This window comes from Podarcis vaucheri (assembly GCF_965113315.1).
Source record: "Podarcis vaucheri genome assembly, chromosome: 1".
NCBI classification, from domain to species: Eukaryota; Metazoa; Chordata; class Lepidosauria; order Squamata; family Lacertidae; genus Podarcis; species Podarcis vaucheri.
In genome coordinates, this window is record NC_138759.1 from 74,156,341 (window position 1) to 74,183,689 (window position 27,349).

A 27,349-nucleotide genomic window follows, 5' to 3' on the forward strand; every position below is an offset into this window, starting at 1 on the left:
TCTGGGTTAAAAGCTGGCCTGGACCTATGTGAGTGATCTCCGCTATTCTATTCCATACTCAGTGTTCCATAGCATCTTCTTTAACAGAAATAATGCTTGAATGAGTCTTATTTTTGACCTTTGTAATATATCCCTAGAAAGGATTCCTGGATAGCTTGGTGGCTGCTGACAGCATGAGTAAACCACTTCAAACAGTTCAGTCTGTAATTTAGAGTCCATATATTTTTAAAGAAATCAGTTCAGTGGCATGGCTCTTGGTTATACTAAGACTGTGTACACATTGCAGCTTACTCTGGCTCCAGCAGTGGCTGGGGAGGCCCAGCCAGATGGGCGGGGTATAAATAAATTATTATTATTATTATTATTATTATTATTATTATTATTATTATTATTATTAGCACACTCCCACCCCTGGAGTTTGAAGCCAAGTACACATGACGTTAAGCCACAATCCACAGGTATTCTGTAGCTTCTTGAGAAATGTTCCTGTTCAACGCCCTTTCACCCAAACCAGCTTTCATCTGATTAAAAAGTAGAAGCCGCTGTTGGGCTGAGGTACGTGCATTTGAGGCAGCTGTTGTGCAAGTGCAGATGACTACTTCTGTGAGTTGGAGTTTGGCATGGGGAAACAAATCAGGTAATAGGCCTTGGGTGAAGACATCTCTGGGGTGAACAGTAACATAAAAAAGTGACTTGAAATGCAGTGGGCGGAAACAACCTTGCTGTGCTTCAAGCTGCTAATGTCTGCATAGTTGAAGTTTCTAATATAGTAAACTCACATGTCCTAGGGCGTGCTCAAACTGAAAATGTCCGCCTGAGATATCCATCGCCAAAAGGAGGTGAGGATCCAAGTCAGATGCAATCAGTAAGACTGGAGCTCTGAAAGAAGCTGCAAAGCACAGCCAGATCCTCAGAGAGGATGCTAGCTGTGGACCATGCACAACTTCTGAGGCAGAAGGAGCACGTAGCCTCAACAGCATCTTGGAGCAACTGGCATAGCTTTACAGTCTGGGCTAGGTTGTGAAGATGGAAGCCCCACCTGCTCAGTGCTGCATCTAGGTTCTTAACAGACCTGTCTCTTTCAATGCTTTCACTGGCTTCCAGTCCACTCCTGGATCATACACGTTTCCGTATCTTCACCTTTAAAACCTTCCATGGCTTTGCCCTTCCTTAAGAGCTCTGTACTTGTTTTCCAACACATCCCTTCCTGTGACTTTTGCTCATCCTGCTCTACCACCCTCAGCCATTCAAACATCTCCTGCTTGCTGAAACGATTCCATCCATTTCCCCTGGCTGCCTAGAACTGTCTCCCAGAATCACCTTGCTTGTTTCCTTTTCAAGAAACGTTTGGATCACCTCTAGTCCCTTATTGTAACTAATTCCAAGTATGTAAAACTGAAATAATCACATATCCTTACCCTGCCTAACCTTGTCCTTTCTTATGTTGTTTCCTGGTGTCTTATTTTATATAGTCATCCTTTGGAATAAGGACCTGTCATACCTGTTCTTCATAAAGTGCTTTGTACATAGATGGTGCTAAGTAAATAAACAGGCTGCTCTATGGTAATAGAATATTTGGACCTAGGTTTGAACTGAATAGCTTTATTGTTCCATGGCTCTGTGTTTGAGCCACATAGCATATGAAGTCAAATTGGGGGCGGCAGCAGGAGTGGGGAGAGAACACCAGTCTTTAAGATCCCAGAGGCTACTTTTGAATAGTTTCCCTATTTATTTTATTTATTGCATTTATATCCCACCTTTTTTCCCAAGGAGCTCACATTCCTTTTCTATGCATTTATTGTGAGCTGGGTGTATCTGACTTAATTCTATTCATTTAAACCATTTATAGAGCTCCCTTCATTTAAAAAAGAAATCAGGGCAGTTCACAGTTGCTAACAAAAACATCTCCCTCCCTTCCCTCAAGCAGCAAGCTGTGCTGGATTGAAGTCATTTCTCTGAAGAGAAGGAATCATTCTATTTGCAGAACTGAGGCTGCATGCACACGACATTTTATTCTAGACTCAATGGAGACTTTTTTCTACATAGTCCACACACAACCTAGATCTACTGCATATTGTTTGCCCTTGAAAAGCGTTTCTTGAGAAATTGGTTTTGTTCCAAAAATAAAAGCTCCTTTCAGACTGAGTCTGCATTACCCCACAGTTTGTCCATTTGAAAGCAGATGAAGGCAGTGGGGAGGATGTAGTCACACCTGCCCAATGACATTGGGTAGGCCTTCTTCATTCACCTGGATTGGGCAAGGAGGTAAAGGTATGGATAGCCTAATCAAGGGGAAGGTTTTAAATAGGCAGCAAGTTAGCACACCCACCCTGGTAGATTGCAGGTTCTAGAATCAATCTTGATTGAAAGCAGCACTGTGTCACTATAACCACTGTAGTAAATCACCATGTGCAGTAGAATTGGGAGACAATTTGAACAAGTGAAGAAGATTGGCCAGAGCCCATGCAGAGGTTATTAACCTGCAGGGAACAGCATGTTAGGTTCAAAACTGAAAGCTTGTTTCTTCATTTCCTGAAGCGACAAAACTCACCCATCAAATAAGCAGGCTGACAGGAAGAGTGTGCAACAGGTTTTCACTAGATGAAATGCAATTTACCTCCTTTCTAATGGATTAAAAATCATTTAGTTACCCTGAGATAACACCTCTTAGTATTGTTAAGTGTAAATAAACAAAACATATCCTGAGATAAAAGAATCATGTTTTTAAAAAGCCTTCCTCCCATTTATACATATGATTAAATGTAAATATATTTCCGATGTAAAGCAATCTGTCCTTCATAGATGGCTGTACTAGGAGCTAGTGAGAGCTGGAGAATCAGACCAGAATAAAATTACTAGTTGGTAATAAATGCCCTGCTTCTATAAGCACTTTGCAGCTTTTCTAAGCTCACTTATTTCCATTGTTAATAATAATTCCACCCCCAAGAAGTAGTAAGATTAAAGGGGGGGGGGAATCGTCGTGAAAGCGTTTTGTACCGCAGTAATAAAATGGAAGCTGTAAGCGCAACTCTATGTGATCAACAAGCCTGTGATTTGCCACGAGGCTGGAGGAAAATGGCCCCAAGAACTCTAGAGCATTCAGTGCTGTAAGAACACGCTGCTTCAGGAAATCTGTGGGAGGATATTACTGTGTTTGTAAATGCCTGGCCTTTGTGCTGCTCCCATGGTTTCTTTTAGTTCAACTTTAATTTGCACTCTTTGAAAAGCTCTTTTCAGGACTCATTAATCTAGCCGCCTAGAAAGCTTTTCAGCCACCATATACTACTGCATACCCAGTTTGCCTGACTTTTAGAGCAACCACAAATCTCACTGAAACCAATGGGAGCTGCAGGCACCTCCTGTTTTCCTGACAAAGTGGCAACAGCCTTAAGTTTGTGTGTAGGAGCTTGGCTCACCAGGGAGTGTGTCATCCTTGATTACCCATGTGCAGCTTTGGCTACCTCCAACACATTTATTACCCGCTCGCTGTCTGTCAAGAGCTGCACTTACGGGCCAGCGCACCAGAGGTCTCTTACCATGCATGTCTTTTATTGGGCTGCTTTTTTCCTAACACCTACCCTTTGCCAAGTATTTATATGTCTAGACCTACTTCCACTTGGATTTTTGGCCTCTGCAGTGGGTCAAACAGTATAAAAGCCATCTCCAATGACTAAGCAGCTCATTAAGGAGCCTCTCACAAAAGATGAGGGAAAGGATGGCAGAGATGTATTGCTCCTGCTGATAAGCTGCTATAGACACCTTCAGCTGAGAGGCATAGTCCTTCCATATGCTGGAATTTTGACCTGGGTGCCAATTTGAGCGATAGCTGAGGTAATATGCAGCAGGGTTATGGCTCAGTGGAAATATATGTGCTTTGCATGCGAAAGACCCCAGGTCCAGTTCCCAGGATTTCTGGGTAGGCCTGGAAAAGATCCCTGTCTAAAAAAAACCTAGAGAGATGATGCTGAACTCAGTGTGCGACTCAGCATAAGGCAGCTTCCTATGTTCTTTCCTATGACTCCACTCGTAGGGCTAAATTCCCACAACCAAACGGGCATGAGAAAGGAAGGAGGGTTAACCATTCAATTGCTTTACCAGAAGCATGGCATGCAACTCAAGCAACTCTCAATGCACACGTGAATTAAAATCCAGGCTCCGCCATTGATTCTTTTTAGGAACCAAACTAGCTGTATCTGCTGTCTCAGGTCAAATAGTATATAATACAATTATATACTATGGGAAATTAACATGCATAAAAGGAAATAGGATAATATATACCTACTGGCTTAAGACGATGGATTCTCCACAGTCAAACTTCAAGGGCAATGCAGAGATGAAATTATGGCCTGGAAGGATCAAGACTCCAAGCAGATTGGCCTTACCTCCCCATTCTCAGTTTAAGATGTTATCCTTGCTTTAGAGCAGAGTGAGGAATCGGTGGTTATCTGCCCGAACACATGCCTTTATAATGCATGCTGGTACCATTAAGTGTATTTTCTTAATAATGGTGAAGAAGCGATTCTGTAGTTTCAGAGGATCCCAGAAGTAAAGCTGGGCCTTTCAAATTCCAAGCCCCAGAAAGGGCTATCTTGAGGCAGCATCCTCAGCAGTTGAAAATCCATGTTATCCCCTTACTAGTACTGTGCTCCTCTGTCAGTGGAAACAGATGCTACCTTGTGGTGATATCTCTTTAAGAGGCTTGTTGTGTTTTGGAGGGAAACCCTCTGGGAGGTGAAGCCTCATCTGGACATCAGGTGGGAATTGTGTATGAGCCAGCTAGTGCAGGATAGGATCATTAAGGAGCAAATACTAAGCCTAGCTCGTGGTCGTAAAATAAATGAAACAACATTAAACTGAAGAAATTTTATCTGACATCTGTCTTTACCTGTGTGTCTGAGAGAATTACTAAATAGTCACATGTTCAAGAACAAATGTGCATGGTGGCTGAGGTAAAGATTAGCTCTCAGCTTATTACTAAAGGTATTACTGATTACAGCCACTAACCATCATGAAATACCTCAGTTCTTATTGGAAGTGGGGGGAACAAAAGTCAAACTGCTCTTTCTTTATGCCCAAAGCACACAGTGGCTGGAGCCAGATGCAACCGAGTTGCTTGAAAAGTGTAGTTTGTCATTAAGGTCTTTGGAGCTTATTGCAGGAGACAGAAGCATCTATCATGTGTGATCGATCTGTTAGGCTTCCTGCCTGATCTGAGTGGAAGTAAAGTGCAACCTCACCTCTTTTTATCTATTAAAGAATCTTTCAGTAAGCTTGGGAGTCTTGAGATGACTAACACATAGTTACAGCCAGTGCAGGATTGATGATTTCTAGAGGTGCGAGTTAAAATATGGAGGGCTAGTGTGATTCAGTGATTAGAGCTGTGATGACAACATGAATTGGGAGAAACAGGTTCAAATTACCACTCAGCTGTGTGAACTTCACAAAGTGACCTTGGCCTAGTCCCTATCTCTTCCTCTAGTTTACCTCACAGGGTTGTTGTGGCGGGCAGGAGAGAAGAATCATGTATGCTGTTGTGATCTCTTTGGAGTAAGGATGAGATAAAAGTGTCTTTAAGATGGGGGATAAGGTGACTTTATATTTTTGTGTTGTTTAGCAGGGCATGAATGAGAGACATGTAATGATCTACAACACTTGTTAATAGGCAAAGCAGCTTGAAGTGCAGCTGCCAAGGATCCTATGCAGCATTTATAATATGGTAGTTAGCCTGGTTTTCTATGTTCACATTTAAAAACAGGCTCCTTGTGAGAAATATTATGTTCTCCAGACTGGTGCCCTCCAAATGTTTTGGACTACAAGCACAGTGGTGCTGGCTAGGGCTGATGGGAGTTGTAGTCCAAAACATCTGGAGGGCACAGGATTGGGGAAGGTGGTATTTGTTGAAAGTGCAACATCTGGGATCATTCTGTTTGTAACTTATGCGGTTAATTCTGTTTTCCGTGTTAGTCAACTACCCATGGGGAGGTGTTGCTTAGCAACTGGTCAGAGTGGCATATCTCTGGTGAGGTGGTGCCTGCTCTGATTGGCTGCATAGGTCCGAAAGGTGGATGTTAAGTTGCACTGTACATTAACTCTGTTCTCAGCAAGACCTGACCTAAGAAGGACAAAACCTCTTTTGCTTCTTTCTCCTCAAGCTGCATACCATTTCTCTCATTAATGTTTCTCTTTGGACTCCATCTGTGTTATTTAAGTGACTTTGCTAACATTTTTAGACTTTGGACTTAATGGTGTTATGTGGGGCCCCACACTTAACTTCAAAAGGTAGTAAGCCAGCCCTGCTGTATTCCTGTTCATTTTTCTAAGTGGAGCCCTGGGCTATAAGTAGTGCCACTGGGGCTACTTATAGCTCTCCCATCCCCCTTGCATCTGAAGATCTAAAGATGTAGTGATGTACTCACTTAATTTCTATCTCACTTTTCCTCAAAGCACCTCACAACAGCTCACTTTTATTCTCACTACAAGCCCACAAGGCTTCCAGAGTAAGGTTTGTGGAAGGGATTTCACCCTGGGCTTCCCTGGACTAAATTCCCTAGCCACTGGCAGTTCAGCCTTGCCACTTGAACAATGTTGGTAGCTTTTTGTTCACAAAACAGGAAATTTTGTGTGTGTGTGTGTGTGATTAGGCACCCTGGAAACAGCACCAGTACTAAGTTATATGGTGCCCTTGTGCAAGATGTTCCCAGTGGGCACCACCAACTAGATAGTGACATGTAAGCTACATTTCAAAAATTCCAATGGAGTAAAAAAACCAAAATAACTTAAGCCTGCTATTGATTACAAGTTGTTTTCCAGCCTTGTGAGTTGTAAAACACCACCACCACCAAAAGCCTTACATTTCACATATTACACTGAACACAAGTAAATCTGTCACTACACATTTTGTGTGCTGTACACTTGCTCATTTATTATGCATCTCAACTATGGTTGTACACAGACTGTACATGCATTGAACATTACAGGTGAATAACTGCAGCTTAGCTATTTGTAGACACAGGTACACACATTGAATATTTGTGGAATACAATGTGTGTTTTACTACAAAGAATTAAAATGCCTTAGCCAGATTGTTTCAAAAAACCTGAAATAAAAATCCTGAAACCAGCATCCCTTGTGAAACACCTGTCCCCAGTTCACCAGAAGATACACCTGCTGTAGCAAGCATTTAGTAGCGTATTATATTAGTGCAATCAGAGCAATTCTAAAGATCTGTTCAGCAACAGAGCACAAATAAAGCCAGCAGTTCAGATTAGTGGTAAAAGAAAAACCAGCCGCAGGTTTGCCACTGAAGTTGTGTTTTGCCATTTTGAGTTAGCGCAAGGACTTTGATCTGGCAAACACACACACACACACACACACACACACACACACACACAATGCAGTGCTTTCTGAATACTTTTCTTGGCAGCTTTAAGGCGGTAGCATTGGCTGCAGAAGAAAAGCTGATCACATGACCTGCATTCTAAAATGTTGCCAGGCCAGTGTCAACATACAACACTGCTGGGAGCATAGGGACCTCTGCTGATACTTCACAGCAACAGCTGCTTATGGGCTCTGCATAAAAGGGCAGTAATCTTGCTTTCCCCCTCCGCCTGGATCACAAGAGATGTACTGCAGTATTTTTGATTATTGCGTGCACAAACATGGAATCAAAAGCTTGACTGTGTTATTGCCATTCGTATTAACTCCAAAAGCTCTTCTCCAAAGTGCAGTATTTTGAGGACTCCAGGCAAGACCTAATTCCTGCCCCTCCCACCTCATCTAGAAAGCAGAGTTAACATGAAATATTGGGCTTGATTTAAATGTACAGTATCTCAAGCATCTTGTCCTAGTTTGTAAAATATTAGAATCCACTCAAAACTAAGTGCCAACAAATTCATTGTGAAAAATTTAAGCACATACTCAACTTTTCTACGGAAATCTGTGGTGGTATGTCTATGTCATTTTCAAGGCACAAGAAAGCTGAAGTTTCCTAAGGGATTGTTATTACTGGAATTACATCTCCTTGAAATAAGTAAAAAAGGCAACCTCTTTTACAGGATAACATTTACAAGTAGCTCATTCTTCTTTCTGGGGGATGAAGCCTAAAACCTGATTTACTATTGGAAATGCATAATGAATAATTTTCTTCAGTGCAGGATATTTTAGGAGCACGATAAATCATATGCTTTTTACACACAAAAGGTCTGAGAATGGATTCCTTCTGGTGCCAGCCAATGTAGAATATACAGTAGTATAAGGCAGCTTCCTGTGTGCCTTAAAATAGCTAATTTGCAAGTTAACAAAGCCTTTTGTGCATCTGCTTATCCACATACTATTTGATGGTAGTGTTGAAGCATCAAAGTTAAAAAATGGCATGGTCAATCGATTCACTTCGGGAATAGCTTAATTGGTTTAATAATAGCTTAAACCATCCTCTGTTTACACACTTTCTTTCAGGAATTTCAATGTGTTATTGGTCCTTCCTCCCTTTTTATCCTCCCAACTACCCTATTGGTAAATTAGGCTGAGTCAGTGGCCTACGGTCAGCTTAGCAGTGAGCTTCATGGCTGGTCTCCCCAGTCCTATTCAAACTCTTAACCACTGTGTTTGTATTGTAGAAGATCAAAATTTTCCATTCTTTGATAATACTTTATATTTAACACCGCAGTTCTAGAGTCTACACAGAATATTCCCTGCCTACCCCACTGTGCTTCTGCTGCTCAGACGCCATCATTATGCCACATAAAGCTAACAGAAAGCTTCAGAGGAAAAACCAAATCCCTGCCGGAGGGCTGGATTAGTGTAGTAGGCTCTTATGCTATGCAATGCATGCCAGATTCTGCTTGTGAATAGAAATTCAAGCATTCTGTTCCTATGCAGAAAACACTTCAAAAATAGAAAACCAATGCAAACTACCGTATACGGCTTTAACTCCAATAGTGTTTTTCTTTCCCCTGGCCCCTCTTGGAAAACCCAAAATGTTTGACACTCTGGAAGCTCTCAGAACCTGCCTGTCTGTTTGGATCCAGTGTTCTTGAAAGATGTTTGTGTAATGTTGCATGCTTTTGCAGTACCATGCAAAAACATTCCCGAACCAGTCAACAGCAGAGGTGCATACGTATCTTTTGTGTGCTGCTTAACTAGGTGTCTTAAATAAAGCTTGTATCATTTGCTGCCTAAAGCAAAACGTAATTAGAATGTAATGAAAATAGCTCAGGGAACAGTGATGCTAAAGTGAATGAAGACTTGGTTTCAAATGGTAATACTTCTGGCAATGCATGAGTGATGGGGAAATCTTCATTAGTGAACAAAAAACTTGCAAGTGGCTTATGCTGCCTTTAACAATGGGGAAAAGGTGGAGGGGTGGAAGAAAGGGAAGACTTGGGAATATCCTTGATGTGGCAACAAGTCATACATCTTAATAGGGAACCCCTCATTCAAAGTTGATTTTGTAGGGCAACACAAGTCATATAGAATCTATTTAGAGAAGACCTTTCAGCCTGAAGTAGCCATTTTTCCAACAACTGAAATATTTGTTAAAATGGCCTCTTATAAAGGGTGCTTCTTTGAACATTCTGGGTCATAGACTTGAAAGGGACCTAGTCCAAGCCGCTGCAATGCAGGAATCCTGCCCACAGCTATCCCTGGGTGGGCTTGAACCACCAACTTTCTGGTTAACAGGCAGATGCACTGTGCTGCCTGAGGTGCTGTCCTGGTGTGATTTCCTACAATGCATCAGCAGCTGTCACTTCTTGTTTCCCCTTTAGCCTGCAGTGTCTGCTCCAGAGGGTTCCCCCAACCCCTCTGCAGGTAAGATTTCTAGGGTGTATGGAGAGAAAAGGAAAGTTCCAATGTACAAATGGAAGCCTGTTGCACAAGGGGGGTGACACTCACTGTTAAGACTGCTTATACATCAGTGAACAAGAAGTGATCTATATTCTCATCAGTTTAAGGAAAACTGCACAACCCTTGGAAATAGGCAACTGCAAGAAGGAAGCCATTATTGGTTGTTTTTACATTCAAGTCTCAAAATTTCATTAATACTCAATTTGCAAATGGAACACTCTCCAATCTAGAACGAAATATAATATATTGTCAACATTTGCATCCTTCAATTATAATCTTATACAGTAGCAGATAGTGAAGTGGAAGTCACTGCTGCTTACCAAAAAACAAGGGCATGGCAGGGAGAACAGCATGGTGCAAATATACCACCACCACCACATTAGCTGTGCTGGTGGCATTTGCACCACCACCACCTTGCTTCTCTCAGAAAGCTGCAGTGATTCACCTGCCAGGAGGTAAGGTAAGCACCTCCACCCCATCCCACAATCTGCTACTGGCTTACAACTCATGTAAATTAATTTGCAGCACAAAATCAGTTTTACATTAAGAAATCTTTACAAATCTGGTGGGAAAAAACAGATTTTTATTCACATGGTCAAGATAACATCTTATTCTGCCAATTTTAAATAAGACAGCTCTACGGCATCCTTCTCTGAAGAGGCATTGCACGGGACACAAAAAATGACCAATGTGATCCCTCGGTGAATAGAACAGGTCTTACGCCACCAGAGCAGAAGCTGTGGATGATTCACTAGACAGAGGGAGGCAAAAGAGAGATGTCAAGATGTGGCAAGTGCAACACCCACAAGACTGCATTTAGGAATTTTATGACAATTCCAGCGGCTCACTCAGACATCCAAGGAAGGGCTGAGCCAACACAAAAGAAAAACCTTTCTGGTGGAAACTACGAATGTTTGGAACACAATCATCACAGTGAGCAATCCGCAAATGAAGCAACTGAATGCTTAAAGAACTATGGAGGAAATCTAGCCTAGTATACCTGTTAACAGGATTAGCACATATTTCTAACAAGTTATTCTGTTATAGATGTACTACATATATAGTACTACATATATAGCACCTGTAGACCAACAGTACTCACTTGGGCTGGAAAGAGTTCTTTTACAGAAGCATATCCCAATTGCATTTAATGGCTACATTACCCTTTAAAATAAAACTGAGCCTACAGGTAGCCAGCCTATTGTCAAATCAGATGTAACAGAAATTTTATGTTTAGAACATTATGACAGCAGCTTTCCTTGTGTAAGTGCTATCTCTCCCCCCCCATCCAATGTCATAAGGTTAGGAAACTGAAACCTGCTGCCTACTTTTTTTTTCTTCATGGAAAATTTCTACACCAGGATCAAGAGCAAATTATACTTACTACTTCCAATTAGGTGGGAGTACCCTCTTGGTCTTGTAATAACGAGCAAGCCTATGAATTCTGCTCTCAATCAAAATGAGACGGAATTTGGCATCTTTATCCTAAGGAGGGAAAACCAATTTTCTTATAAATACTGCTTTTTAACAAAAGAAACTAACTAGAAAGGGAAGGGGATGTTCAGTGAAATCTTACACAATGGATTACCCCAACCTTCTGTAATTGTTCTTAGAACAACTGCAGGTCCCATTTTATAACCTTGAGGATGGAGTATATCCAGCTTACCTTCCGGTTCCTCTCAAGATGCTTACGGACAGCCACAGCCTTCTTGATCAAGTGGTAAAGGTCTTCTGGAAGATCAGGGGCAAGTCCTTTGGATTTAAGAATCCTTAGAATTTTGTTGCCTGTCACAAAACGAACTTGGGCAACACCATGGGAGTCCCTGAGGATCACACCTGAAACAGAGAAATAATTACACACTTTTAGAAATACAAGACAACTCAGCTATGATTGGAAATGCTCACTCTACCAAGGAATTATTAGTCAATACAAGGGAGAACTATTCTGATAGAAATAAAAAATGGTTTCTAACAATTATCACAGAGAGCAGCCTGAGCAAAACAGTGCTATGCACACTCAGAAATACAGGTACTTGATTGGTGTGTCAAGTATAAACTCAACCTAATAGCGACTACACAGCACCTTGAAATTTTAGAAGCAATGGAATTTGAGGGCTGAAACCAAATAAATCTTTGAAATTTAATGGGCTGAAATATTTACTTAGCAACACACACACACACACACACACACACACACACACACACACACACTTAAAGCTCCAATCCAATGTATTACACATGATTTAAGACTTATATGCTTAACCCAAGACAGAGATGCAGCTATACCACTACAACTGAGCACTCCACTAGCAATAGTCAAGCAACACAACTAGAACTGTAAAAACTCTATGTAGCCAACAGGAGTAATACCTGCCAAATGTGGTACATTAGCTCAACATACCAATTTGTGAGGGAGTTAGGCCCTTCTTCGCCAACTTGTAGATCTGTTCTTTGACATCATCAGAAGTAAGTTTGAGCCACTGTAATAATTCAATTGTGAGCCAGATTAGTTCACACATAGTTTATGTTGGTAGTATAAACTATCACCCAGAATCAAATTGGGACTACATTAACCATGCAATACATTACATCAATGCAGTTTCAGAAAATGCAACTGTCTAGGAGTCTTTCAAACAATCCTCTCTGCTAAATCTTAATGCATATTCTTGTAGCATTTGTCTTCAGAAAATAGTGGTGGGTTGCATTGTAACCCACAGTGGCTGCTATGCTGTTTTATTCGTTTTATGTTGCATTTTTGTTTTAATTGCTAGCTTTTAAATTGTACATATGTACAAATGTATACCACTTTTGTTCAGGAACACTGTAAGAAATTGTAAAGAGATCCTAAAGGACTACTCCAAACTAGTAAAGTGACAAATGTAATTCAGTGTGAAAAATTATAAAGAGGCACATGTGTGTATGGGGGGGGGGAGGTATAAAGACATATGCTCTTGGGGTCTGAACCAGCAGAGACTAACAAGGAAGGAAATTTTGTGGTCATAGTAGACAGTTTGATAAAGAGAGTAACTGAGTTTGTGGCAGCTGCGAAAAAGACAAATACCATGTTAGGGATCATTAGGAAAGTTATTGAAAATAAAACTGCCAGTATCATAATGACATTATACAAATTTGTCTAAGACCATCAATGATTACTAACCATGATGATTTTGCTCCTCCGTCATGGTCAGAGGCAACATGCTTCCGAATACCACTTGCTAAAAACTACAGGAGGAGAGAATGCACCTTTGTGCTCAGATCCTGCTTGCAGCTTTCCCACAGGCTTCTAGGTGGCCACTGTGAGAACAAGATACTGACCTGATCTAGCAGGCTCTTCTTATGTTCTTACCTTTCAAACCATTTCCAGTGCCACGCGAAACTGAATATATACAGTTGCAGCCACAGACAAATTTCAGTGTGCTTCATTAATATAAATATTTGAGAAAGGCTTGCCTATTATTTAACTACCTGTTGAACAGCACTTTAGAGAATACTTTGCTGTACTACGAGCTTTTAGAAAACAGGACACTTTGACAAATGCATCATAGCATCACTGTTTAATCTATACACTGTAGGCCAAAATAGTTTTCTACAATGGCAACCCACTTGAATATTATTTGAGTGTACACCATAATACATTCCCCACATACGTTAAGCCAAAGCAGGATCACAAACAACTGAAGATATTACTTACTGTGGGCACACTTCGCCTATAGGGCAAGGCAGACTGGGACAGGCCCTTCCTGTGGTAAAAGAAACCGAAGGAAATGAGTATAAAGTTTAGAACATGCATTTCTGGAAACATGGCAGACAAGCAGCTCACTATCTGATACCCAACAGTCACCAACTTGCTGCAGCAGCAACCCATAAATGTTATGACCACCCGTGATGCTTCCAAGACCGTACCGTGTGCAGTCAAACCAATGGAAAAATAAAAACTCTTGAATTACAACAGCCTCACTATTTTCTGGTTTTATAATAAGGGAGGGAGAAAAGCTCCTCCCCACGACGATTTCATTTTTACTAGATCAAGTCTGAGCCCACGTCTCCAAGCGTGGCGGTTTCCCGCGGCCCGACTCCAGAGGCCTCCCCGGGAGAAAGTCGGGAAGGCCAGGGTGAAAACCACCCTGAGTCTCCATTCACAATGAGCCCCAAGATCCAGCCCCAGGCTAATGGTCAGCCAGGAACAGCGAGGCCGAGGCCGGCCATGGACACCCGGGAGACAAGGCGGCTCCTCTCCTCGAGGCCTCCGAGAAAAGGGCCCCGAAGCAACGCGCCGCCAGCCCATAGCCCGGCCCCACCAGCTCCCCCCGGCCCCAGGAGCGCTAGAGAGAGCGCCCTCCTCTCCAGCCCCGGCCCTCGCCTCCTTTCCCCGCTCCGCGGGCGACTCACCCAGGAGCGTGCATGCGACCCATGATGGCGGCGGCGGCGGCGAAAAGGAAGAGGAAAGCGAGGCGGCCGCGCAGATCTACCCTTTCCTGCAGTCGGAAGTGACGTCAGCGCGCTCGGCCGCCGCCGCCGCCGCCGCCGCCGCTCTCGGGTTTCCTGTTTTGTTTGGAGACATCCATTTTGCTTCGCTAGAGCCATAGAGTTCGCAGCAACTAGAGGGGCAGCGCAGCCGGTCTATTTTCACTCGCGGGAAGGGAGCTGGAGGCGCGGGACGCTCGGTGGGGGGCGCGGCTGGCGGGAAGGGGCTTTTTCAGCGCCAGTGGCCATAAGAGCCTTAGTGGATCCCAACAGGGGTTGACTACACCTCAGTGACGAAAGGCTCCGGTCGAGAACAGCAGGCGACCCTCCGGATGCCATTCAAATAATGGCATTCAAATTAAGTGACATAAAGCGTTACAAGCGCTATATATCGAAAGGGCAGTAGCACATCAGCAAAACTAAGAACAGATTCCTTAAAACCAATCGATACGGTTCATTACGCACTTCATAGTGATGCGAAATATCAGAAACAGCTGCTGTGACAAATGACACAGTCTCCCTGGGCAGGGGCTTCTTCACAGAGCTCACCAAGGGCGCTTCTTTTTAACCCTCTGAGAGGATCGATCGCTTCTATGCTGTTTTTGCAGGGATGGAGCAACAGGTTCCATAGAAGACCCAGAGTGTCTGAGAGGTCTATTTCTTCATATGGATACTGTGAGCATAGCCTGTCTATATTTCAGATTGAACATTGTTTTCTCCCAAATATTGATTACAGAGGTGACAGTCGAATAAGGCAGGCACAGAACTCGTTTCCTCAGGTGACATTTTCCCACCCTGTATATATATATATATTCTCTCTGTATATTATGAAACCATGTTTTAATAAGAACCTCCACCTCCATCTGAAATATGGAGACAGTAAAACAGAGTAACTGAGTTCCTTGGCTTGACCTGTGCTAGAGCGCTGATGTGTAGTGCTGTAATGCAACTACCATGACACCTACAGTATAGTTTCCAGAAGGGACTACCATGCACAGTACTGTATGTTTTCATTGAATTGTAAAATTGGAACCCCTAGTTCTATTTGCCCAACGCAGGGCTTGAGCCAACAACCAGAAATTAAGAATTTCATGCTCTGTGTATTTTTTCTTTTAAAATAAACTTGCATCTAAAGCATAGCTGTCAACGTTTCCCTTTTTTAAAGGGAAATTCCCTTATTCTGAATAGGATTCCTTGCAAGAAAAGGGAAAAATTGACAGCTATGATCTAAAGGTGTTGAGCTCTGGATGTGCTGGGCCATGTCTGTTGTTACAGGAAACAAGGGTTTCTGCAATTACTAATCCATAATATTTAACATGCAAACCACCTGCTTGTCCAATCAAGCACTATATTTGACATTACAAAGAGGCAGGCAGGTAGCCGTGTTGGTCTGATGCAGTCAAAATATATATTTAAAAATTTAAAAAATTGTCCAGTAGCACCTTAGAGACCAACTAAGTTCGTTCTTGGTATAAGCTTTCGTGTGCATGCACACTTCTTCAGATACACTGAAACAGAAGTCACCAAACACTTATATATAGTGGGAGGGTGGGGTGGGGCTTTTCTCAGGAGGGTAGGAGGAGATGGGTGATTGACTCAATGGGTATGGTAAACCTGTTGACTGTTAATGACTGCAATTAGTCCTACAGGAAAAAGCAAGGGATAGTATGCAGATGATTAGCATGTGTAATGAGACAGGAATCCAGTATCTCTATTAAGACCAGGTCTTAATAGAGATATTAATACAGATATCATTTTTTATTTTTTTACATATTCAATTACAAAGAAGCAAACTCTAGTGAATGGCAGCTGTTATGCTTGGTAGATGTGAGCATGTTCAGGTGATGTACTTTTGACATGAAACTGTTTTTCTTGACTATTTTCCTTTCTTGCAGGAAACAGCTATACTTTTACAACCACTGAGGAAGTAAAAGCAGTGAGTGGAGATGCTATTCAGCAGAAAACAGCACAAAGAAAAAAAGGATAGGAAGCCCCTTCCACATCCAATTTCAGCCCAATGGCAGCATGGTTTTAAATAAAATTCCAAGCACTCAAAGAACTGCCATCAGTTTTGCAAACCCAGCCAACATACTGTGTGAATCGCTGAGAGTATTTGCTTTGTGTGCTATTGCTACAAAAGTCAGCCAGGTATAGTGAAATAAAGACAATACAGCAGTAATTTTTAAAATGTGACCAAATGCTGGTCTACATTTTCTGCAGAAAAGGAAAATATAGCAGCTGTGCACTCTTAAGCTGATGAAATTTTAAAGGTGCCCTCAGACTTATTTGAGCTGTAGAACCACCAACTCCAGAAAATGCAGTGGCTTTCAGTTTTGTACTTCAAACCAGACACAAGTAGTAGCCAAAGATAGAAATTTGCTAATAGCAAACAACAGAGAATTTAGGCTTTGCTAAGTGAATGGGTAATAGTAAAATCTATTACAAGGCCCCTACATTATTTTTGTAGCTTGTGTTTGTTTTTCTACTTCCCCACGCACACATACCAGTGTTTGTAGAAAAAGAGGCAATACGTTATTATTCCAGAATAGTGTTTAATGTAATTGTAGGACAGTTATGGAGTCACATTTAACCCATATATTATGGGTTAGGATACTGATAGAAATACTGTACTGTACATCCTTATTAGCTATCAGTGTAATATAACTGAAGTATTTGGTTCTTACAGATAAATAGACAATTCAAGGCAAACTTCTACATTTGCTCCCAATGCATTTCATTATCTATGAACCTTTGCCATACATTTTTTAGTCACAGTATGAGAGTACAAAGCACAGAAGGAAATTAAATTCCTATGGATTGTGAGAATGGTGCTATATTGCCTGAATGGTTTTCCTCCATGTAACATGCATAGGCTACAATCTAAAACAAACAGACTTAAGTCCATTGGTGTAAATGAGCTTAAGCATACATAACTCTGCATTATACTGTGCCCCTAACTCGGCAAATACCAGAAATAAAATTTCTTCAATTTGAAAGCTGCACTGTATAGTGTCCTAGAAAGAGCAATCAGGTTTTTAAGGCAACATACTAAGATTTCTGCACCATTTTAATTTTAAAAATAGAGAAATATCAAAGATCTCTTGAGCTTTCATATATATGTGTAGATCATAAAAAAGCAGTAATATTTAAAAAATTCAGTGCAAAGTCATAGCCAGGTTATTTAGTACAGAAAACGTGGAGGTCATTTTTCTTACAGCAAGATGTTTTCCTCAAAAGTACATAGACACAATTTTCTTTCTAGCTGCAGTCCATACATGTTGCATAAGATTTTCTTTGATTAACAATGTATAAAATGCCAGTAAGACCACATTTTAAAAACACGAAAGTGTTAAATGTTAACCCAATTATTCCCTCCTCCCCTTTTGTGTATACCAAACTAAGATAATCATCTGTTGTGTATCACACCACTATAAATAATTCAAGAGATGCAAAATTAATGTTGTTCCTCTAGAGTTTTTAATGGTAAATGAAGAACAGTTTAAGAATCTACCAACGTGTACTTTATTTTGAAAAGTGGTGAAGGTGGGCAAAGGCACAGGCATGGACAAACACTGGCAAATGTAACCATTAAGACAGCATACATATTCTAACCAGCATCCAGCCAAGAGTCTTTTTAATGTCACGTTTTGTGCTGTAACATACTGTGCTCTAGTAGAAGACTGCAAAAAAGCAGTACATATTGCTTCCAGTAATTTAATGGAACGTTTCACAAAAACAGTAGTCTTACTTTCCTGTCTGGTTGTGGTTCTATTGATGAAATGGAATGCATCTCAAAAAGCATCAAGTGAGCAGGAAATACAATCTAGTTAGTTTATATATAGGTTACTATTTACATACTGAACTCAAAGCTAATAAAACCAGGACTTTTTAAACCTCAAGTAGCTTTTGTTAGCCACAATGTAATTTTGACACTGAGAAATATTCCAAGGTTTTATTGTACAATTGGACCACAAATATTTCAGGCAGCAAAATGTTATTCCCATTTCTCCCCTGCCCTTTTTAGTATTAGGTCCGAAAATGGAGACCTCACTATGCTTTAGGGTAAATAAATTAGATCACATTTTAGTTCAGTTGCCCGGCAATAAAGATTGTCATTGTCTACTTTATCCTCCTTTATCATTGCATAATTTTGCTTTAAGCTCATTATTACGGACAGTTGAGAGATCAGCTTTATTCAGAAGTATTTGGGCTTTAGCTTTAAATGTATCAGGTTATATCCAACTAGGTCATGCTCAAAGTAGACCCAATAAAATTAATGGACTTAAATTATGAGTCCATTGATTTCACTGGGCATGCTCAAAGTATGACGAATATTGGATATTGGCCATGGTGCAATCTAAACACTTCCTACATCAGCTTTTTAAAATCTTTGTTTTACCAGTTAGTAAATTTTATTTATAGCAACCTATCCCTAAGTATCACACAAATGTAGAAAACTAGAATACAATTAAAATCAGTGGATTCAGAGTGCAATCCACTAAAAGGTGGTGCAGAGCATCTTCCACGCATTTCAGCAAGTCAATTTCTACTGGAGTGAGTAAGGTGCTTGGATTACTCTTTTAGTGCTCATAGACTGAAAAACTGTTATTGTGCCCGGTCACATCACCCAAAGTTTTTAGTGCAACTTATTCTCAACCGGCAGCTGATACGATGCTCTTCTGCTCTTTAAAGTGACCTGGAAATGGAATCCCTACCAAATAATGCATAACCCATAACATTTACTTTCTGGAAAAATATGTGCTATGCAGCAAACCATGGCATAAAATAGCTTCAATGTATATCTTAATGTGGCAGTTTATCAAGGTATAACATACGGGCGCACAAAAATGATCAAAGTCAACTGGATAAGCATTTAACATTTTGGTGCCATCTGAGTTTGACTTAAGGAAGCTGAATAAAATAAAAGGGGGGAGGAATGTTAAATGAATTATTTATATAGCAAACCATGTGAGCAAACATTCATTCTTTTTTTAAAAAAAAGCTGGATAAAAAAGTGTTTTAGAAACAATTATCAGAAATGAGGTATAAGAAGCAGCTGAATGACAAAATAAGGCACCATTGTTTATTACTTCCATTACTGGCACTCATTCTGATAATAGCCTCAAAGAGATTTAATGAGTCCAAATGCTCACTAAGAGTATCTCCAGCTGTCTGTTTAAATCTCCCTTTTGACAGTTTGTGCAGCCACTAACTCTTTTCTGACAAGGAGCAATCTTTTTTTTTTACTTTGATATTTTTTGACATGGTACTGTGTCCGATAACAGCAGCATAAAGCAAGTTTCCAATGTATCAACAGGCAAGCAATTCAAATGTGACTGAATCTAATCTATTTTTTTAATTAAAAAAGAAACACCCCTTAGATTTAATTTGGAACATCTAGTCAAGGTTTATAATTTCATTATCCACAGATATTAAATTTATACAATTCATTTACAGCAATGCTTGGATATTATTACAGTAAAAGCATGAAGCAGAGCTGGTTTTCCAGAAGCCCTGTTTAAACTTTGTGAAGGCTGGTCCAACAGCAATCTGCCAAATTGCCATGTTTTATGTTAAAGTGTGTGAGTTATCTTCAAGTAGGAAAAAGTGACCAAATATAGGTGAAGTTGAGTTTATTCAATTCTGTTCTTATTTTCACCTCTCAGCTGCCAGGTTCACAAATATGGTACAGCAGCAAGTCGATACCAGTTGACAGTCTCCTTGTTCAAGTTAAATTCCTTTAAGGAGAGTGTGACACCGCCCAGGAAAAAGTTCTCACGCAGCGATTCAGCGCTGAGTACACTTAGCTGAAGTTCCCTTTGCTTTAGGGTCTCTTTGCTATATCCACTGTATACAAGCTATATATAAAAAAAACCCACACAGTAATTCATAAACAATGAAAGCCAAGACAGTTTATTTACAAAACATCCAGGATTAAGTTACAAAAACTGATGGTGAGTAAGACAGATCCCTGTATAGAATACGTCTTTTATTTTCTACTCCTAAGCTTATTACCATTTGCTGGGTGACTGAGGTAACCTTCTGCCTCAATCAGCCATATGGAAGATAGGTATATGGTAAAGGTAACGGTACCCCTGACCGTTAGGTCCAGTTGCAGACAACTCGGAGGTTGCACGCTCATCTCGCTCTATAGGCCAAGGGAGCAGGCGTTTGTCCCCAGACAGCTTCTGGGTCATGTGGCCAGCATGACTAAGTCGCTTCTGGTGAACCAGAGCAGTGCACGGAAACACAGTTTACCTTACCACCGGAGTAGTACCTATTTATCTACTTGCACTTTGATGTGCTTTCGAACGGCTAGGTTGGCAGGAGCTGGGACCGCAATGGGAGCTCACCCCATTATGGAAATTCGAACCGCCAACCTTCTGATTGGCAAGCCCTAGGCTCTGTGGTTTAGACCACAGCGCCACCCGCTGGTACCCACCACCTGCTGGTACCTGAATACAAATGTATGTTTTTAAGGTACAGTCATACCTCGGGATGAATACGCTTCAGGTTAAGCATTTTTGGGTTGCGCTCTGTGGCGACCCGGAAGTAATGGAGCACGTTACTTCCAGGTTTCACCGCTCGCGCATGCGCAGACGCTAAAAATGACGTCACGCGCATGCGCGAAAGCAGCAAACTGTGACCTGTGCATGCATGTTACATTCGCTTCAGGATGCAAACAGGGCTCTGGAACGGATCCTGGTGTATTTCTTTTGACCTTCATTCATTTAGAGTGGGAATGGTGTTGGGTTGTTGTTTTTTTAAATCCTTTTATTAAATACTTGAATATGCTCACTAATTTATGTTTCAAAACATTCCACTCCCTGAACTAGCACCTACCCTTTGAAGGGCAATAGTTTAATTAGTGATGAAAGTTGGAAAGGGACAATGTCAACATAGCTACATGTCCCTGATTTCCATGCACACACTTCCCATCTGCATCCCCTGGGATTACAACAGCAAGTGTCTGCATTCATTTTAAATCCCCACTCAACAGATTATCGTCATGTGGGGACATCTGTAAACGTGGGCACACCCTTAGATTAATCCATAAATATATCTGGAATGTTTCATTCAGCTGTGTATATATGGATTTAGATGTCCACCTATACCCACCCACCTATATTAGATGAAAAATTCTTCAATTAGTCATTGACTTATTTGGGCTGCTGTCAAGGATTGTTCACAAATATTCTAACATCTTAGCTTAAATGCAGTTGCAGTGGTGTATTTCTAGTGTCTGTCACCCCCTAGGCAGAAGAGATTTGTTGGGGTAGAGGGACAGGAGGGAGAGGAAGAGGGACGTACAAGGATCACCAGATTGCCTGCACAAGCCCTTTGTAACTTTTTGGGTATCTACTCCGAAGTAAATACCAGTGAACCAAATTGATCTTACCCACTCCCCCAAGTGTGTACAGTTTAAGACCTCAGTGATTTGATCTACTGAAAACAGGCTTGTAAAAATAAGCTTTAAAAATGGACTTGCAAAGTTCCTTCCCTACCTTCACCCCCAATTTCATATTCCATTGTTTTAACTGTAACATTCAGAAGACTGAGAATAATTTTTTTTAAAGAGGCAGATTTTCAGGAAAAATCCTGGCACTGGATTCTTGCTTGAAGAAAATATTTTAGAAGAGGCTCTCCTCTCCCACTCCGAATTCATAAACAGGGATACAGTGCTTTCAAGGATAAAGCTAACCTCCCAATTTTTGAAATCATTCCCTGTTATTGGAGAGTGGCACCATGGTTAACTGGGATGTGAGAGAAAAGCATTCTCTGTGATCCACACTGGGCACCCTGAAAAGGTGGTAAAGGTAAAGGTAAAGGTACCCCTGCCCGTACGGGCCAGTCTTGACAGACTCTGGGGTTGGGCGCCCATCTCACTCAAGAGGCCGGGGGCCAGCGCTGTCCGGAGACACTTCCGGGTCACGTGGCCAGCGTGACAAAGCTGCATCTGGCGAGCCAGCGCAGCACACGGAACGCCGTTTACCTTCCCGCTGGTAAGGTGGTAGACTTCTCTTAACAGCTTAAGGCATATTTGGATGTAAAAGCAATTGGAAAATTGTACAGCCAGACATATATATATTCTGGCCCCAAGCTGTTTCATACAGCATGTGTTATGGCAGCTGCAGGATAGATGTGATTTAGAGTATGTTTCTTACTCTCATTGGGGCAATTCAATGGGGGCCCACTGATGTGTTCCATCAGTTATAGCTATGTAACATGGATTTGCTTTGAAAAGCCACCGGATATTATACATAGCTTATTTCAGCTTACCATTTCATTGAATGTTGGATTTCTTGTTTTCCGTGATATCTTGGTTTTCCGTTTAGAGGTTTTATGTATGTCCGGAAGCAGGTATGTTTTCACATATGGATTTGGGTCTGTGCCATCATCAGTCACCTGAGAATGAGAGCACATCTCTGGTGTAAGAAACAACCATCAACCATACTGAAATAAAGTAAGACACTGGCGTTGCTGTTTAAATAACACAGGGATTTTTATCATAGGGATCATACCCTTAGAAATAACTGTTGGTAAGAGCAAACTACTTGTCACCAAAATCTACTATGAACTATTATATGCATTTTCCAGTTTTGTACATACCAGATCCTTAATGTGCATCACCATGATAAACAGAGTGCTGTTTCTATAGGAGATAGATAGTTTAACTTCTCCTCCTACTTTGCCCGAGGTAGGACTTGAAGGGCTCACATCTTAAAAAAAGAAAAGGCAGAATGATATTTCCCTCTACATTCCATAGTCAGAACGTTATCTAACCTGTGCACTTGTCATTCCCTTTTCCCACAGAGGGAAAATCTTTCCCTGCTATCAGAGAGTGGCACCATGGATAACTGGGATGTGAGAGAAAAGCACTCTCTGTGATCAGTACTGGTCATCCTGAAAAGGCCAGTTTATGGAGTTCTGACTACTTGAAATGACAACATGTAGTATCACATTACTATTGAAGGAATGGGTTTCCCAAACCAAAAACTGACTGTGCAGGCAGTTTAAAACAGGCACCAAAATCCCTATTTTTCCTTAGCTAAAATCCATTAACGAGCTCTGAGTCAATATATAAACAAAAACCCGGTTGTATATCAAGTGCTCAGACAGTTCATGACAGCAAGGATGACCTTGGCTGTTCCAGTAGAACAGGGATGACACGTCTAGGTCCTGACCACACTGACGCACAGACCTAGTCTGGGAACAGCGCCAGTGTGTGTTCTTGGAGTTGGTGACCTCTTGCTCCAAGATAAGAGTAGGAACAGGAATACCCTTTTATGGTCAGAAGTACAGGAAGCAAAACCCTTTTATTGTTAAGAATACCGGAGCAGGAACACATGTGATGTCAACCTGCATGTATAGGCTGACGTGGTTGGATTCCTGGGGAAGGGGGAGAGGGTGCCTGGAGGATATATATACTGCATGAAATTTCTCATTTCTTTGGACTTGCTGTGGACTGACTAAGCGAGTGCCTTTCTGCTGTTCTGGAGAGCAGAAATAAAGAACTCTTTCTCTGAACCAACCCTCGGTGTCATCTGACTTCCTCCCTCCCTCCTGGGAGCAATGCAGAGCCCACCAATCGGTAAAGTCTAATAAGGCTACACTATCAGAGATGAATCCAGCAAACTGTTATTGAGGAGATAGTGACAAAATAGAGTGACCTGCACAAAGCCCACTGGACAAATCACACACACTTTATTAGATAACAAATTCACCTCCTCTCCATCAAAAACTTTCACTACTCTATACCAATATGTTTGTGGTTTGACAATTTCCCACAGAGCTTAAATTGCAGATGAGTGTAGAAGGGAGATATTTATTCATGGGTGGACTTCTTTGACAAAATGAGAAATGTGACATTTGTTGAAATATATTCTATTTGCTGGTTCTTCTATTCAATATAAAATAAGAAATGAAGCAAAAAAAGGGGAGGGGAGAAGAAAACCAGCACACAAAATCATTGAACTTGTATTTTAAAATATAAAAAGAAACCCTCAAATGTAAACATTTCTCTTTCAAGGACACTTTAAACAGGTAAATATTTTTATTCACACTCAAGTTATTTTGAATTATTGGTTTGTATGCTAGGAAAAACCAGGGGCGGGGGGGGGGGAGGAATGACTGAAATGTTCAATAACTAGTTCAATACAGTTGTCCTCCTGCCTTTATGATTTCTCTTTTTGTGCTTGATAGAATGTAACTACAACAAATATTTTCACTTTTCAGGACACGATCCACTTCTTTAAAAGTGATATTCTTACCTGTACACTTGGCTATTCCATCTATTCCTTCAGCTTTTTCATCACGAAGTATGGGATGGAAGAATGTATAAACAAGATCACACTAGATGTGGAAAGACAAAATGTTATTATGAGGTGACTGTACCCAACATAAAGGAATTAAAACAATGATGTTTATATTACTTTGTAGAACTACCTCCGAAACATCTGCAGATGCATTCATTAAACTTTGTATGTAGCTGTTCAGTTCCACCTTCCTTTTGGCAGCTACATCCTTTATGTGTGTTCTTCCTAAAACCATCTTACTAGGAAAGCTGCAATATAGATACAATGAACACAACATTAATAACAAGAGTAAGTAGCAACAATCAGTATTTAACTTTTGCTGAAGTAAACAATCAAATACAAGATACTAGTATAATCTATGAGTTGGTCCAAAAGCTTGGGCAATCTTACAATAGAACAGAAGGAACACTGCAAATTATACTGTTGTCAGCTGTCCAGTATTTGTTACTATATCAAGAGTACTCCAAGTATAATGTAACATGGCAACACACATGCTCCAAGGAAATATTTTCCACCCTTCTGACCCCTCTCCCTTTTCTAAAATCACTGAAAGCAAATACTCAAGCATCATCAACTGTTATAGTCCCTTTCAGAAATGAAATGAAAATACAGAAAATAAATTCTCATGTGTCTGCATTACTCAAGAGAACTGAGCAACAATTAATAGCTATTACTAGGCAAAGTTCTGTGTGTGACATCTATGTCATATTCAGAGCAGACCTGCTGAAATAAATGGTGAATGACCAGCACTGCATGTTACCCTTAGTATGTTACTATAACATCCTTTGAGTCATTCTCACACACCATATCCTTAAGAATGCCAGAAAATTGTATACCAGTCTGTGACCCAGGCAGAATTTTAGACTAATTTAAAATGATATGCTTTCCTCAATTAAAAAATGAGTCGTGAAATACAGTTTGTTTCAGGGAGAAGCTACTACTACATTTACAAAAAGTAAAAAGCTCAACAGCACTTAAGGAGATACTGAAATAAATGAAGGCTTTAGGGCTATGGAACTACAGTGACTGTTCTGTATCCTTCTTTGATACTTTCCTTCAGAGCCAATTACAACAAAGTGTTGTATACTCACAGCCTAGCTCCTGGAATTTAAGAGTACTGCATGCATGGGGAAATGTATTTCATAAAAGGTTAACTTTCACACTTCACTTGTGTATAATCCCAGGAAGTGAGCCTCAGTTCACAGGAAAGGCTATGGCTGATGGGGATAGCATGGGATAGCATAGCTTTTACACGTTGGACTATTGCTATGTCCACTTTTTAATGTTACTGAGAAAATTGAATTGTTGCAAAACGTGAAAGCTCAGTGGATTTCAAATTACTTTGTTTATATTTAATTGAGTTTTTAGGAACCTACCCTGGTAACTTCCAAAGAGGAAATAGGATGCCAAGCTTGTTGTGGAATTCCTGGAATTCATCAAATGTCCGAAAAATGAACGTGGGTTCATTTTGCCCCTCTCTTAAAACCCTGACAACATAGATCTGCCAAATCAGAAAGGAACACACTTTAATAACTTTTAAAAACACACACACATAAATTCTTTATTTTATCTATTTCCCATCATCCAACAAAAGAAAGCAAAGAGATAGTGTCATTGTCTCTAGCGTGTAAACACACAAAAAGAACAATAATAATGTCAGTACCAGGTGTTGCAAGTGTGTATACACGTTTCTTCCTCAGAATTATAGCTCCTCAAAGCTCTTGCATTAAGAGGGCAGGAAAGCGGAGTTTCATTAATGAGGAAAGCAGCAGTGACAGGCTGCAAGCTATTTTCAAGGTTACATTGGTTTTATGTTTGCTGTGACAGGGTGCGTGTGCACACTATGTATATGAACAGGAAGCCAAAAAAGCTGAGCAGGCCCACCCAACATTTACAGAATTCATTTTCTACTGTATGACGCTATCCTGGAAATGCTTCCCTTGTAATGTTAGATTGTGGAATTAAAGCTTGGCACTTAGATTTGTGGACAACGCAATTCAGACTGATCATAACCTGGGATCCTGAGCTGTTGAAATAGTATTGCTAAGCTGTTATATAAACACTGAACGATGGCAGACAGGAACTGGCCATGGCTTCCTGATCTGCAGAAGCATGCAAGGCAAAAGAACAAGGATTTCAGAGTCTATCCCGTTATGGTATGAAGGGAGCTTTTCCATGGCCAACTGCCTCTCTGCTGGAACCTTTCTTAATAAAGTAACAAACTACTTATTTCACCCCACAGTTAAATGTCTTGATGAACCTGATGTCAAGTTCCTAGATAATACATAGGCAATATTTGTGGAGAAGCAACAGCTTCAGGACTCTGCAAGTTGCACCAATAATAAAATGAAAAATGGCAAAACCTGGAAATCTTAAGACACCATATGGATCCACATACTTACATAATATTTATCTGGGTTGTATCGCTTATGGTATGTAAAGACAGACACTTCTTTGATTCGACCATCTTGTTTAAGCGAGTACGTTTTGGGAGAAAAAGAGAGGATGGGCTCATCATTGGAAGGCAGGCCTGAAAAACGCAGCTGAGCAAGGTTGTGAATGAAAAAATTGAACTTTGTGGCAACACTTCCCAAACTTGATTCAATCAACCTAAAAAACAAAAAAGTGGGGGGAAATCAGATCATGTTCATTTCCTTTGAGATGTACAGTACATTTGCTTAATTGGAGTAAAAAGGAAAACTATTTTCATAGATCACAGAATTGAT

At 40.8% G+C, this 27,349-nt stretch overlaps 2 protein-coding genes and 1 long non-coding RNA gene across 4 annotated transcripts in view; 1 reads left to right on the forward strand and 2 right to left on the reverse strand.

Moving 5' to 3' along the window:
• Window positions 1–10,411: 10,411 nt before the first annotated feature.
• RPS13 (ribosomal protein S13) lies at window positions 10,412–14,298 on the reverse strand. Its single transcript, XM_082195377.1, has 6 exons — window positions 14,233–14,298; window positions 13,535–13,583; window positions 12,245–12,323; window positions 11,510–11,679; window positions 11,228–11,328; window positions 10,412–10,594 (listed from the first exon to the last, which is right to left on the reverse strand). Exons 1-6 carry the CDS (start codon window positions 14,253–14,255, stop codon window positions 10,561–10,563), a joined length of 456 nt encoding a protein of 151 aa, XP_082051503.1. The 5' UTR covers window positions 14,256–14,298; the 3' UTR covers window positions 10,412–10,560.
• A 125-nt stretch (window positions 14,299–14,423) lies between these two features.
• On the forward strand, window positions 14,424–17,405 carry LOC309516900. The gene is made up of 2 exons (XR_014213059.1): window positions 14,424–14,982; window positions 16,203–17,405. It is a non-coding gene; the product is annotated as an uncharacterized lncRNA (long non-coding RNA).
• PIK3C2A (phosphatidylinositol-4-phosphate 3-kinase catalytic subunit type 2 alpha) overlaps window positions 16,840–27,349 on the reverse strand; it is a 50,027-nt gene continuing 39,517 nt past the window's right edge. For both annotated transcript variants that reach the window (XM_082192824.1, XM_082192823.1), the window contains exons 27-33: window positions 27,026–27,233; window positions 26,000–26,124; window positions 24,754–24,871; window positions 24,579–24,660; window positions 22,918–23,027; window positions 22,588–22,713; window positions 16,840–20,165 (exon numbers count right to left, since the gene is read on the reverse strand). In XM_082192824.1, coding sequence (XP_082048950.1) covers window positions 19,983–20,165; window positions 22,588–22,713; window positions 22,918–23,027; window positions 24,579–24,660; window positions 24,754–24,871; window positions 26,000–26,124; window positions 27,026–27,233 — 952 coding nt within the window. In that variant the 3' untranslated portion in view covers window positions 16,840–19,982. The remainder of the gene's footprint in view (window positions 20,166–22,587; window positions 22,714–22,917; window positions 23,028–24,578; window positions 24,661–24,753; window positions 24,872–25,999; window positions 26,125–27,025; window positions 27,234–27,349) is intronic.